At 39.5% G+C, this 14,120-nt stretch overlaps 1 protein-coding gene across 4 annotated transcripts in view; it reads left to right on the top strand.

Moving 5' to 3' along the window:
• The window catches only part of Stxbp5 (syntaxin binding protein 5), a 145,625-nt gene that overhangs the window by 60,684 nt on the left and 70,821 nt on the right, over window positions 1–14,120 (top strand). For all 4 annotated transcript variants that reach the window (XM_029483001.1, XM_021173980.2, XM_021173979.2 and 1 more), the window contains 2 exons: window positions 3,518–3,601; window positions 5,399–5,522. In XM_029483001.1, the coding sequence (XP_029338861.1) occupies window positions 3,518–3,601; window positions 5,399–5,522 (208 nt within the window). The remainder of the gene's footprint in view (window positions 1–3,517; window positions 3,602–5,398; window positions 5,523–14,120) is intronic.

Here is a 14,120-nt window from a genome sequence, read left to right as displayed (position 1 = left end):
GCAGGCGGATTTCTGAGTTCGAGGCCAGCCTGGTCTACAAAGTGAGTTCCAGGACAGCCAGGGCTATACAGAGAAACCCTGTCTCGAAAAAACAAAAAAAATAAATAAATAAATAAATAAATAAATAAATAAATAGGGCTGCTATGAACATAGTGGAGCATGTGTCCTTTTTACCGGTTCTTAGCAACTTAATTCACAGCTTTTGTAGTGCTTATCATATGATATATTGTCTTATAGTAGACACACATAGCTTTTTTATTTATAATAAGCCTTAAGCAACCAAGAGCTGGGCAAATACTGCTCTCTATGTTTAGAATCCCCTAGTTATTACTTACCATGTACTGTGTTTCATCTGGGCTGTCCTTAACTCCAGTTAGCCAGCTCATAGGACCACGTTTTCTTTACTCCTAAGCCATGGTGGCCTCTCCTTCTTTCTCCTGCCTTCTTCTTCCCCTTGTGACTATCCTCAGATCCCAAGCCTGGGAACCCTAAACCCCACTATGTCTCTTCTGCCCAGTTCTTGGCTATTGGCATCTTTATTTACCAATTGGAAATAACTTGGGGGCAGGTTAGCATTATCATAGACAGTAAAAGACAAAACCTTTACAGTAGTCTATATCTCAGCTTCTTTAAAATTTTCCTTTATAAATATTCCAATTAATATAGAAATAGTCTTTTATGTTTTAAATTTTTTGCTTAATTTTCTTTTTACTCAGGTAGTCTGTATTTAGCTATTGTTAATTTGAGTTAGTTAATACATTTAAAAATAATAAAATTTTCTTTTCAGTGAATTTCAATTTTCTTACTTAAATTAAACATCTTTCAGGTAGTTCCATTTAATCACATTTTCCTATCTGGGCAATTTTAGGATGTGAACTTGAATGTGCACAAGAAAGTTTGTTAGAAATCTATAATTCAAAACTTTAATTTATGAAGGATTTGACACAAATGTCTTCTTCTCTCAGTTAGTGCAAAGGGACAAACCAGTAAATTATTTCCCACAATTCTCTGAGCTTCCCCTGGGAAATAGAAGCATATGTGGGCTGTTTGCAGTTGGCTGATGGTCATGGAATTTTATGACTAGAAAGAAACTTTACATAAAGCAAATGTACAGTAACCTGATTATCACTTTATTTTTCTTTCACAAGATACTTATTTAAAAGCTAGATGTCTGAGAGGAAGGCCTGCGAACTCCTACCTGGAGTTCCTCACTAAGTCCTGTTGGCACTTGTCTGGAGTATCTCTTCTCCTCAGGACATTACACTTGATAGCAGTGCAGCACAGTGTTTTCTTAAACCTTTTATACAGTCTATTAATGATGCTTCCCTCCCTGACTCTCCTCAGCTCCGTCCCCAGCAACTCTGTGCAGGATCTCTGTCTTCCTCTGTCTCTGTCTCTGTGTCTGTCTGCCTGCCTGCCTGTCTGTCTGTCTGTCTATGTGTACATGCCATGGCAGGAGTATGATATAGATGCTCCTTTTAGGGCTAAACACTAAATAGTCACTGTCAGTGCTTTGAGCAGTTAGGAGTCTTGCATTAACTGCTACTCATTGCAAAATGAAGCATTCTAGTAGGAGGAAATCCTGCCGAGATTCCCCGAGGACTTTAAGGATAACGTCGACTCCCATCTTCCTTCTCTTCATTTCGTAGAGAAGATATAAGGTTATTACACCTTAAATTTTTGGGCACATATCCTTAACTTCATTAGGATTCTGTGGCTGGTTAAAACTTTACTGTGACTTTCTTAGATTGTTAGAATGTGAATAGGCAAAGCTAGTTCCTTAAGGTTAGACGTCTAGAAAGTGGTGCTTTCCTACCTAGGGCTTCTTGTCTACTTCTTAAGCTGCTAACATAGTGTACGTTTCTTTGCTTTATTGCTGAATTTTCTTTTCTTCTCTATGGGATATTGCCATATTGTGTATCCAGGAATTGGGTCTGGAGGAATTGGGAAAGGGAGAAGAGACTGTTGCAGTCTTTCCAGGAGTGTGTGTTTCACCCCTGAGAACTGATGTTCAGCTCACCCCAGTGCATGGAAGGAGTGGCCTTCTACTTCAGTTAAAGTCAAGATAAACCCTCACAGACATACCCAGAAGCTTTTCTCTTTAGTGATTCTAAATCCTATCAAAATAATAGTCAGTGTTAACCATCACCCTGGGCCAGGGGGGTGGGGCAGCAGGTGAGCACAGTTTATCAGGCCCTTTGACAAATGCTAAAGGTCTGATAGTAAACCAGTCCTCACCCAGTGAACCACTATTGTACTCTGCCAGAGACTTCAGATAATGAGAATGCTATGTTATAAAGTAACCCTTCAGCCTGGAAAAGGGTGAAATTTCACTGGGGCACACCTGACGGGCATTGACTTAACATTTGGTATTTTGAGAAAATCTTTAAAAGAAGTAGTTCGAGGCCAGACTGGTCTACAGTGTGAGTTCCAGGACAGCCAGGGCTACACAGAGAAACCCTGTCTTGAAAAAAAAAAAAAAAAAAAAAGCAGTTGCTAAGAACGCAGCTGAAGGATAATTGGGACCAATCAGAGGATTCCATTTAAATGGCATCCCTCAGACAGAAGGCACCACATACAAACGCTCAAATATGAATGTGAATGCAGAAACAAACTCCAGAATCAACAAATGGCATGTGCTGGGCAGGAGAGGTATGGGGGGCGGGGCAGGGTTGGAGTAGAAAGGAGCAGTCAGACACTAATAAATTTTATAGTAGTATAACTGAGTTTGGGTTTTACCATGAAGAGTGGCAAGGCTGACAAATTTTAAGTAAAAGCATACATTTCCCTATCAGCTTTGGACTCCACTACTGGTCCTACAACTGCAATGTGAAATGGGTCAGAAATGAGGTCTCTGTACACCTTTTCAGGAGGTCAGTACTAGAAATGCAGGGATAATAAATTAGGTAGATACAAACATCATCTTAAAGTTACTGGGTGGCTTTCTTGTTGACCAGCATTCATGATGACTGCCAAGTCTCTGACTGAGAACTGATTAGCTGTGGCGGTCAGGCACACAGCAGAGTCAGCAGGCTCCAGCAGGAGTGCTTTCGGGTTTAATGTTGGGAAGAGGTATGGTTATGGGAATGGCAAACTTAAGTTTCATGAAGGAATATGGGGTAATTATTTGAAATTAATCAGTATGTACATTGAATGAAATTCCTTGATGATCTATAGATCTTGGAAAATATGTAATACATCAAGCATGTGCAAATGTACATTTTATTAGTAATTTTAAAAAATGCATTAGGATGTAGACTCATGACTTCAAAAAGTCTGCTTCCTCTTTTCAGTATCCATTGTAGTTTGAGTTGCTACTCACCAAAAGCATGTAGATCTGTCCTGCTGTGTTCTCGTTTGTCATCTGAGTGATGAGTAACTCCCTGTACAGAAGTGCAGTGATAATAAAGGTTTATGCATGAAGGATGTGAGCAATGCTTAGCTGTATTGTCCACAAATCAGTATTTTACCGAGGAGGTAAACCATCACTCAGTAACGGCGCCTTTCCTTTCTGCAGCTTTTGATTGGCTTTGAATCTGGAACAGTAGTCTTATGGGACCTCAAGTCAAAGAAGGCTGACTACAGATACACATACGACGAGGTACCCGCCCTTTATTCTCCCTAAAGGTCTTCCAGTACTCAAGGCATCTTCTCTAAAAATTGAATTTTCAGTTTCAGCTTAGATTTGATTTTAGGTTAGTTACAGAAGTTTTTCAGATTCCACTGAAACAAAGCCTTTCTTCCAACCACAATACATTCACCTCACCTTCATGTATCTCTGTGTACACAGTGTATTGCTTCTATCTTTCACCAGTGAACTTTTGAGTTATGACGTTCTCGCTGGGAAGGGACGTCATGACATCCACAGGCACAGCTGCAGAGAGCTTCACACACTCCTTATCACACTCCGAACACAACACAGCCTGGGAGATTCAAGGAAGACTGTTCTCTGTAATATCTCTCCTTGATTACATTCGGGTCATACTGCTCGCCAGGCGCATCCCAAAATGTCAAATAGCTTTGGATTAGCTGCTCAGCACCAAGCACAGTTTGTGGACATAATTTCACTTACAGTATCTATAAAGGTGTGGCTTACTTTGAGATTGAGGATTTAGAGTGACTGAAGTATATTTTAGTTTATTTTAGCATTCTGTTTCAGGTTTTGATAAGAACCCTGTGAATCAGAAGTGCTGGCGTTGCATTATCTGCTCGCTGTCATGCGGATGCTTTTGCCTGACCTGTATTACAGTTCTGTATAACTTTAGCTTAAATTGATAAGAACACAAAGAACCCAGATAAGCAGACATTGAATTAAGTGTAACTGTTGAGTCTGTATGTATAATAGACTTTTCTTGACACTCAGTTGAATGCTTTCTTGTTGTGCTGTGCAATTGTGACAGTTCAGCAGGGCACCTTTTAATGTCCGCTAGCCATCAAGACTGAGAAGTGCATCACGTGGCTTGAAAATAGGAAATTCAAAGCAAACCGCAGAAATTGATTTTCTTTAAAATAAGACTTTATATTGAAAAGTCATAATTTAGAGCCAACCCCCCCCCCAAAAAAAAAACAGTGAACACATAAAATAATTTCTGGATAGTGGATTAGACATAATATTTAATTTAAAAAAAAAGGTCTGCTTATGGTTCTGAAGAGATGACACAGCAGGTAAGGGTCTCCTTAAGGGACTAAAATGTCTCAGAACAATAGGTGCTTTTCAAAAGATGCAGGTTTGATAGCCAGCATCCACTTTGTACCTTACAATTGTTTGTAACTCCCATTTGCAGAGGATCCAGTGTGTTCTGGCCTCTGTCTATGTGCACTAGGAACACACACGGTTCATACACACACACACACACACACACACACACATTCAGGCAAAAGACTAATGCACATGAAACAAAATTAAAAGAAAAGAGAGTGGTCTCCCAGATTAAAACTCGCCTCCATAATTACTCTGTGATATTGAAAAGATGCTCTGATGTTCAGCCTGTCGTTGATCTTAATATCTAATCTAAATATATGTTGTGAATTTTAGGATAGATTTTTCAGCTCATTAAAATAATTTCTAATCTCTCAAGTGACTAATTTCTTCAATCAGGCATTGTTTATGCATTGGTAGGGTATATTCTGATAAACTCTACAAAAATTCTTTTCTTGAACTTGTCAATACATAGTGCATATATTATTATCATAGCTTCCTAATGCAAATTTAAGAAATACAATAATTAGGAGGGATTAAACAGTTTCAATATAAAATGTCTTATTTTTATTATAAGAGGACTATGTTATTTTGAAAATGTAGTTAATATATCGTCTAGCTTGGAAGCCCAAAAAATTCATCAAAATCACCAAACTATTCATTAGTAGTTTGATAACACAATTCTTGACCCTTCTGTAGGCTATTCACTCTGTGGCTTGGCATCATGAAGGAAAACAATTTATTTGCAGTCATTCTGATGGTACTTTGACCATATGGAATGTGAGATCCCCTGCTAAACCTGTACAGACCATCACTCCTCACGGTAAGGATTCCTTTGCTTTTAAAGACCGCCCAAATTGTAATGGGCTGCAGTCTACTTTTGGGGTTTTGTTTTAATGAGTGAAGAATAATGTGATCATTTCATGGAATGAATATTATAATATCTTCTGCGTATTATTTCTTCGTTTGTTCAAAAGGTAGGTCAGCTTGTGAATTGTAAGAGACTAAACTTTTACCATCTTAAAATTGTCACAATCTTAATGTATATGTTGCAATGTAGCTGAAACATGAGTCAAAACTAGAGGGAATTCTGTACATTGAAGCATGGTACCTGAGTGCCGAGGTCATCAGGATTTTGTTGACTCACTACGAAGACATGTGGGATCAGCAGGCGCAGACCCATTCTCCTTCATTGTTTGTCCATGAAAGACTGTGTAGTGGACCACGAAAGGGGAATGGCACATAGGGTGAAGCCAAGGAAAGCCAACTGTTCCAAGAACCAGACTGCCTTTACTGCTCTAACAGTGAGCTGCTGTTCCCACATGCATGAGCACTGCCTCCCTAAGAAGCTCACTAGGCTTAGGAGTCCAAAGACCATCTTTGTAGAGAGTGCAGGGGCCATTCATGTAGACAGACACTCTCTCCTAGTAGATATCAAAACTCTAGGACTCTTAGATGGAAAGCAGGTTCAGCATGATTGCATTGCTTGCTCACACAGTGTAGACACAAGGAGGCCATTTATCAGTGAGGACACAGCGAGAGCTACCATGGAAGTTAAGTTCTCACACACCAGCCAGAAGCTACTTTCAATGCAAGCTGATCTTTCTATGGATAGCAGACTCAGGCTACATTGACTCTTTTCTACACAAGTGGTATTTTCAAACTCTATAAGAAATTATCATAAGCAGACTGAAAATGGCTTCTGTTTATTTTGTAATCCACATCTCTTTACTTATTAATATGCATTTTCTTCTCCACGCCTAAGAGAACCTTCATATCAAGTTTAGAAAAATCATAGTAAGGATCTGTTGCATAACTATATCCTGTGGGGAAGTGGACCCTGAGAGGAAGCCTGGTAAGGTTGAGCTAAGGCTTGAAGCCCTGCAGACCCCAAAGAGATGGTAGGAGCTTTGCCTGCTCCTGGCACCAGGCCTATGCCACATAGCCACAGCCACCCCTCCCGCACCCAGCCCCGAGAGAAATGTGGCCATCAGTCACATAGGGGCAGCACCTCCAGCCCCTCCTCATGCAGATGAATCATTTCAGGCCAAGTCGATAGGAAGCACCTGCTGTCAGATCCAGTCCACCCAGAACTGTGTATAAGATCCTATGCTGAAGGAATAAAGGTGTGTGAGAATTACTCCATCTTCTGAAAGCATCAGACACAAGAGCTGTAACACTGCCTGGGCAGAGAACGCTCTCCTGAGGGAGAAGCTCCCCTGCACTTGGCTCATCAGTCAGCTCAGCCTGGTTCACCCAGTGCAGCAGCATCTCAGCATCAGGGAGCAGCAGCAGCAGAGTTACAGTAGCAGCAGCAGTGGAGGCTGTAGAGGCACCTCCCCCTCCCTGCATGTGCCTCTTCCCCTTCGATTGAACCCTCCCACCAGGCAGGCCAGAAATCTCTGCAGATAGCCTCCAATACACAGACCTGTACTGACAATATTGACAAAAAGCTATATACCCTGAATCATTGCAGTATGGATATTAAAGAAACAGTAGCATTGAAATCATACAGCTATAATTTTAGCATTCAAGAGTCTGACAGAGAGAAACATGAGTTCAAGACCTGCTTGGGGCACTTATCAATAAATACCCTGTCTCAAACAAAGGAATGAACAGTGAACAAAGTTTAGGGTTTTGTTCCCTGTGGCAGTTTCCTGGAAGCTCAGTTTTTGATAGCATATCCATGGAATGTGCTCCGCCCTGCTTTGTGATAGCATTCAGCTTCCAGGAAAGTGCTGAATTTAAATTTGATGCAGGCCTCTGTGGGGCAGGGAGAGGATATTGCTTAGTTCTTCATTTTCCTCATATAGTTTTCTTTACCTTAGTGCCTGCATCCCTAGTCTTTTTGGCACTCAAGAAAACTCCCATACAACATAGAATCTCCTAACACCCTAGAAGCTGTGACTCTAAAAAGTGAAGGGTCTAGCAGTAGTGGCCATGAGCTCCTAGCTTCTCACTTCAGCTTCGAGAGAAAACTGCAGGTACCAGCTCCATCTCTTCCAGGGATGGTAGAAGGATGGAAAGCTCAGTCTCATAATGGTGGCTGTCAGCTGGGATTTTTCCTGACGGGGCCTAATGAAGCCCAGCTTCTCCTCGAAGTCTACATGTATCTTGGAATAACCTTGACCTTCCTACCTCCACCTCTAAAACAGCTAGATTTCCTGGTGTTGTAGAGCTCTAACTAGCACGAGGCTCTGAATTTGATACCTAGCACCTGAAAATGCAAAAGAAAATGGGGAGGGAGAGTACCAAGGGTACTGTTAGATTTTTTACTCTTTGAAGGTAAGTTCAAGGCATGCTACATGATTCTGTTGTCTGCTATGTTAGTAACAAGCATATATCCTGATCTGAACAGCAAATGAATTAGATTTGGATGTGATAGCCCTCCAGAGCTTTAAGCTAGGCAGTTCTTGACCCTATTCTTAACCTTAGTCCCTGGTAAGTTATGAGAAGTACAGTCAGTTATTGGCAGTGTTTCTTCATGATTAGATGCAGGCCACACTGTTCACCATTCCAGTCCCCATACAACTTCATGCTTTATGTTTCCTTCTCATGTGGGCTCTATTCTGCATTGGTCCCATATTGGCACTATGCATGCATGACCATCTGGTTAAGGATCGTGTGTTAGCTGTGTCTCACTGTAAAGCTAGACTTCCCCACTTTAAAATTCATAACCAACTCTATTTGTGATTTATGTCGCAATGACTTAAATTTGACAGGTCTGGGGAATGTATGCTGTTCTTTCTGAGACTTTTACTCTCTAGTTTTCACTTCTGTTGATGCTTCTTAGATGGGTTGGAGCCATAGTGTTGCCAAATGAAGATTTTTCTGTTTAACCTTGATTCTTTAATACAACAAATGCTTTTTTTTTTTTTTTTTAGCGCAAACCTGAGGAAGCAGTATAGCCAAGTTTCTGCAGTATTTATAGTCTCTTAGCAGAAAAGAGTCACTAGCTGAACTTAATATTAACACCGTAAGGAAAAGAACATTTGGTTTACATTTTTTCAAAGTTAAAGGCAAACAATATGAATAAAGTACATTATTTTCTTGTGGTATGTGTGAAGAAATAGAATAGCTTTCCTTACAGCAGTCAAAATGTAGATGGTACTAGTTTTATTGCATGTTTAATTTTATTTCTATAAAATACTTTATATATAACTAAATTTTACAGGAAGTGAAATAGTTTCTTGAGTTTTATAATGTCTTCCAGTAAGTGTTTAGCTTGCCACTGACAGTGGTAACCTACCAACACTAGATTTTTGTTATCAGCTGAGTTCTACAGCTAACTCAGTTGACTTCAGTACATTATAATGCAAAAATGTCTTATTACCAAAACAAGATACCATTTATTCTATATGTAGTATATTTGTGGTACATAATTTCCAGACTATCAACCACTCATTCTAATAGGACCAAATTTATTTTATTTTTTCATACTTATATTATAACTTCTTGTTTTTAATTTTTAGCCTAAACATACTGAACTTACTTTAAACATACTTTAGTTTTGAATTTTTGTGCATTATTAGTTTTGGTGAATTTTGATTAGATGGTTATAGCCCCCTGCACAGTATAAATAGTGCATTAGCATGGTACTTAGTGCGACCATGTTTAATGCTATTGTATCGTGCTTGCTTTTGTGGTGCTGAGGATGGAGCCCAAGCTATACGTGTTAGGCAGGCGCTGTCATTGTGCTTAGTGCTTAGGCAGGTAGACACTGCCTGCTGAGCTGCAGTTCCAGCCCTCAGCTTCATACTCAGGAAAGATATGTTCAGAAGACATAACAAACCATCAGCCTAATGTGGGATTTTAAAGCAGGAAAGCCAGTTAGCATTTCTGAATCTCATTATTATCTGTAACTAAAAATGACAAAACTTAATCCAGTTTCCTCCTCCTACTCTGAGAATTGTGTTTATTTATTCAACACATGTTTATTGTCTCTATTATATGGTCATAAACCATATATATATAACTTAAATGATCTGACATTATGGTGTGCTGTGTGCATGTGTGTTCTGCTAAATAGAGATGATTTGGGAATTGTCTTTACTCAGTGAGATAGATGAATGTTCCCACAAAGTACGCCTCTGTTTTCTATGCACACCTATTGGCTTGTTTGCGGTTATGAGTTGTTTGGGGCAAGAAGTATAGCAGAGTATAAAACGTTTGGGGTATAAAATGCTTGCTGAATTAAAATTGAAAATTTTCTTCCTGGCATGACACAGCAGATGATTTTTGATCACCTAAAACAAACTAAAGTAGTGCCTCTTTTTCTCATAGTCCTTATGAATATCAAATCATTTCCCCGGGAAACAGACAACCTGGAGTCTTGTTCCAGCTTTGCAATCCATGACAGGCTTTGTAAGGAGCTGGGAAAGTAGCTCAGTGGGTAAAGTGTGAGAATCAAAGTCCAAATCTTTAAAATGCTTGTAAAAAGTCTAGGTTTATAATGGCAGCTACCTATAATATGAGCACTTCTGAGGCAGAGGCAGGGGATAACTTGAGCAACATGGAGACCTAAGCTAGCAGAAATCATCAGGCTCTGAGTTCAGGAGGAGACCCTGCCTTAATTTAAAAAGTGGACAACCATTAAGGAAGGACATCTGACATCAACCTCGAGTCTCCTTTTATATGCACACCTATGTGCATGCATGTACCCATAAGATGTGAACAGGAACACACACACCTCTTAGGAAGATAATTTCTATGCTACTTAGTTTTATTAGTTCAACAGTGGATGAGATGAGTTACTGAGTGTATAACAACATGTAGAAATTGAGCAGAATGTTGCTTCACAAATTTCCTTTGCAAAGTCATTTATCTGCAGAGAACGTTTTATGCAGCAAACTAGGTTAAGCTCTGCTGCTCCTTTTTGGTTTGCTTTTCTGCTGTGACAGAAGAGCTTTTATTAAGAAGAAAATTTTTGACAGTCGTGCCATGGCTGTTCTTATTTTGAAGCCATCATCTTGCTTAAGTGATTTGTTGGGTCAGGGCCCCCACAGGCTGCACTGTAGCCCTGGGCTGGGGTGATGTACCATTGGATGGGAGTTTTTGTCATTGTCAGCTTCACCAGAGTCAGTTGATTCCCTGAGGAAGTGGAGATGCTAGACAGTCACAATCAATAGACATCCTCAGTAGGAAGTAATGTCTGAATTTTCTAGGTGTTTTAAGTTTCTAGAGCATTCTTACCCATGCAGTCAACAGTTTACCAATAGTGCAAATGGGAGTTTTTATTCTGTGCAGGGTCACTGAATTAAAACTGAAATGGAGGGTCACATACACAAAATCAGTATTATGTTTTAAGGATGAAACATATAAAGAATTCTATTTATCTACATGCAATTCACAATAAGCCTAAAAATAAAACCATACTCATTGTTTATATAGAGTTTCCTCAATTTTTGTATTTGAAAGGATTTAGCAGACTCCAGAATGTGCCCAAATAGGAGTGTTATTTAAGTTCAAAGACTCAGAAAGGCGTGGGCGAGTGAGCGCACCATGGATAGATTTTGAAGGCCCTGTGTGCCAGCTCTCAAGGATAGGCCAGTGCTGCATTTCCAGCTGCAGCCATCACATCTGGCTGCTGAGCTCAAACTCAGAATCCCGAATCTCTCAGGATTCTCCTGGAACCATCAAGTCACTGGTACCTGTCAGTGCTTGGGTCTTAGGGGAATTTGGACTTTTAACAATGCATCATAAGTTGTTTTTCTTGTCTTAGCTAAGAGGCAAAGTCCAGGTACCACGACACTCCTAGCTCCTGCTTTAAATAAGTAACTTGAATACAAAGTAACATGGCAAATTCTCCCAGCCAGTTATTTTAAAATAACATTGTTAGCATTGGCACTGGGTTTTTTCAATTGGCCAATTAATTTTTTAGAAAATCACTTCCTAATTGGAATATAATTTGAGCTTGCCTAGGTAACTTAAAATTTACCAATAGTAGTATTAAAATCAGTAAAATAGCCGGGCAGTGGTGGTGCACGCCTTTAATCCCAGCACTTGGGAGGCAGAAGCAGGCGGATTTCTGAGTTCAAGGCCAGCCTGGTCTACAAAGTGAGTTCCAGGACAGCCGGGACTACACAGAGAAACCCTGTCTCAAAAAACCAAAAACCAAAAACCAAACCAAACCAACCAAACAAACAAACAAAAAACCCAAAATCAGTAAAATAATCCAGATAAGACCAATATAATATCTAACCCTAAATATGTAAAAATGCTATTTTAATCAGGTGACCACACATACAAGACTGAGATATCTCACATTCTTCTCTGTATGCAAAAATGTTTTTGTCATGTAACCAAACACACAGAATTGGTATATTTTAAAAATTTTAAATCTGATACGTGTTTTGCATTCACAACCCATCAGAACTTGAACTGACCACATTTCACTGGTGACCATATTGGACATTGCTCTAGACTGAGGATGTCTATGCAACATAACAACTGTTTCAGCTCATTCTAATTAGCAAAATTAACAGTTATAGACTAATTTTTGTCAGATTCTTTTTTAGCAAATATCTATTAAACACAAATATCTATTAAACGTCACTGGATCTGGAGGTAAGGACCTCCAGTCTTTCAGAGGTGAAATGCTAGAAATATATTAGCCTTGATGAGCTCACAGCCCAATACCTAAAATGACTTATAAACGGATAACTGCAAACATTTTAATAGTTGCCGATAAAGGCAGATGTACATGCTATATTTTAGACTGAAGATAGGTAGAAAGCATTACATATTCAGGACATCTAAGCATAATCTTGAAGGAGAGGGTTTTTATGAAGCAGAAAAGAGCAGGGTGACATTATTTTAGTGATAATGCATAAAGGTACGAAGGCATCAAAAGCAGAACATTGTCAGAAACCATAGTGTCTGGCACAGATTGAGGTCTGACGCGTAGCAGGAAGTGAAAGCAGAGCCACCTGTGGTGAGCAATACACGTTAGAATATACGAAAAAGCGTGAACTTCATGCCAAGACTTAGTAAATGGCTTTTCAGTAATACATATAAAGTTGACATCTTAAAAGCACGGCTCTTATGGCAATACATCAGGATGAGCTGGCAGGCTCCCAGTCAGTGAGCAGTGGATTAAGAGTAAATACAGTTTCAGTATTAGCAGGGAAAATGGAGTTGCACGATGACATTCTGGAATAAACGTCACTGGATCTGAGACCAACTCATTGTACCTAGCGACCAAAGATGTTAAAGGAACACAATATTCTAAAAGAGAAGAAAGAAGGAAGGAAGGAAGGAAGGAAGGAAGGAAGGAAGGAAGGAAGGAAGGAAAGAAGGAAGGAAATACAGAATAGAGTTATTGTGATTTATCAAATTGGATTTCATAAATAATCAGATATTCTTAGTGATTTGTCAAGGCAATCAGTGTCCAGAGAACTTAAAGAACTTGCCTGTGTTTTTAACTTAAGTAAGATGACACGTAGTTGGGAAACCTGGTGAGTCACAGCATGTTCTTTAATTTATATGAACTTAATAAAATCAGAACAAGGGCCTTTCTTATTTGATCTAGGTATTGGTTACTTTAGAATTAGGTGTAAATATTTTTTTGAACCAGTGATATCCTTTAAAACACTCAAGTTGGGAAAAAAAGCAGAATGTGCATGAAAAATGATTTGTGCATGGAGAAAAACATAACTTACAAATGAATAAAAGTTTGTAAGACTGAGTGCTAAAACACAATCGAAGCATTTTCAAAAGACAGTTTAGAAGTGAAAACAATTAGAGTCTTGTTCCTAGCTAGCTTTCATAGAAAATATGCAAACACAGTTTCAGAGAAGCTCAGAAAATGCGCTAATGGCGTCTGAATGTTGCCAGCTGTGAGGCGGGCTAACCCACTCGGTGAAGAACACAGCATGCAGCCTTGCAGAGGACCCAGAGGTTCCCAGCATCCTTGTCAGGAAGCTCAGGACACTGAGTCCAGGCCAGGGGAACTGACACCCCCTCTGACCTCTTTAGACACCTGCCGTGCTGCTGCGGTTCTGTCCTGTACATTATCCCTTAGAATCAGGATTAGTGTTAGAGCTGTCTGCCCAGTGAGTGTTCAGAAATGCACTTGCTATACCTAAAAGACGAGCAGTCTAATAAATATTCTCAACTGTTTTCCAGAAAGACTACTGTTCATAAGTGAGCAGAGAAGCCATTTTAGGTCTGGGCTCTTCCTTCTTTATTTCTAGAGGTTCTGGGGTTTGAACTTAAAATGTTGTAATATGCAAGATAAGCATACTGCCCCTAAGATAAATGCTAAACCCCAGTTTCTGCTTTTTCATTTTTAATCTCTGTATTTGTTCAAGAATCGATTTAGATTGACTGTTTCTTCGTGAATCAGTTTTAGTACTTCACTTCCTAAGACTTTTATATTTTCATTTTATAATGTGTGTGTGCGTGTGTGTGTGTGTGTGTG

The sequence above is a fragment of the Mus caroli genome, chromosome 10 (genome assembly GCF_900094665.2).
Source record: "Mus caroli chromosome 10, CAROLI_EIJ_v1.1, whole genome shotgun sequence".
Classification (NCBI taxonomy): Eukaryota; Metazoa; Chordata; class Mammalia; order Rodentia; family Muridae; genus Mus; species Mus caroli.
This window is presented reverse-complemented; position numbering and strand designations above follow the sequence as displayed.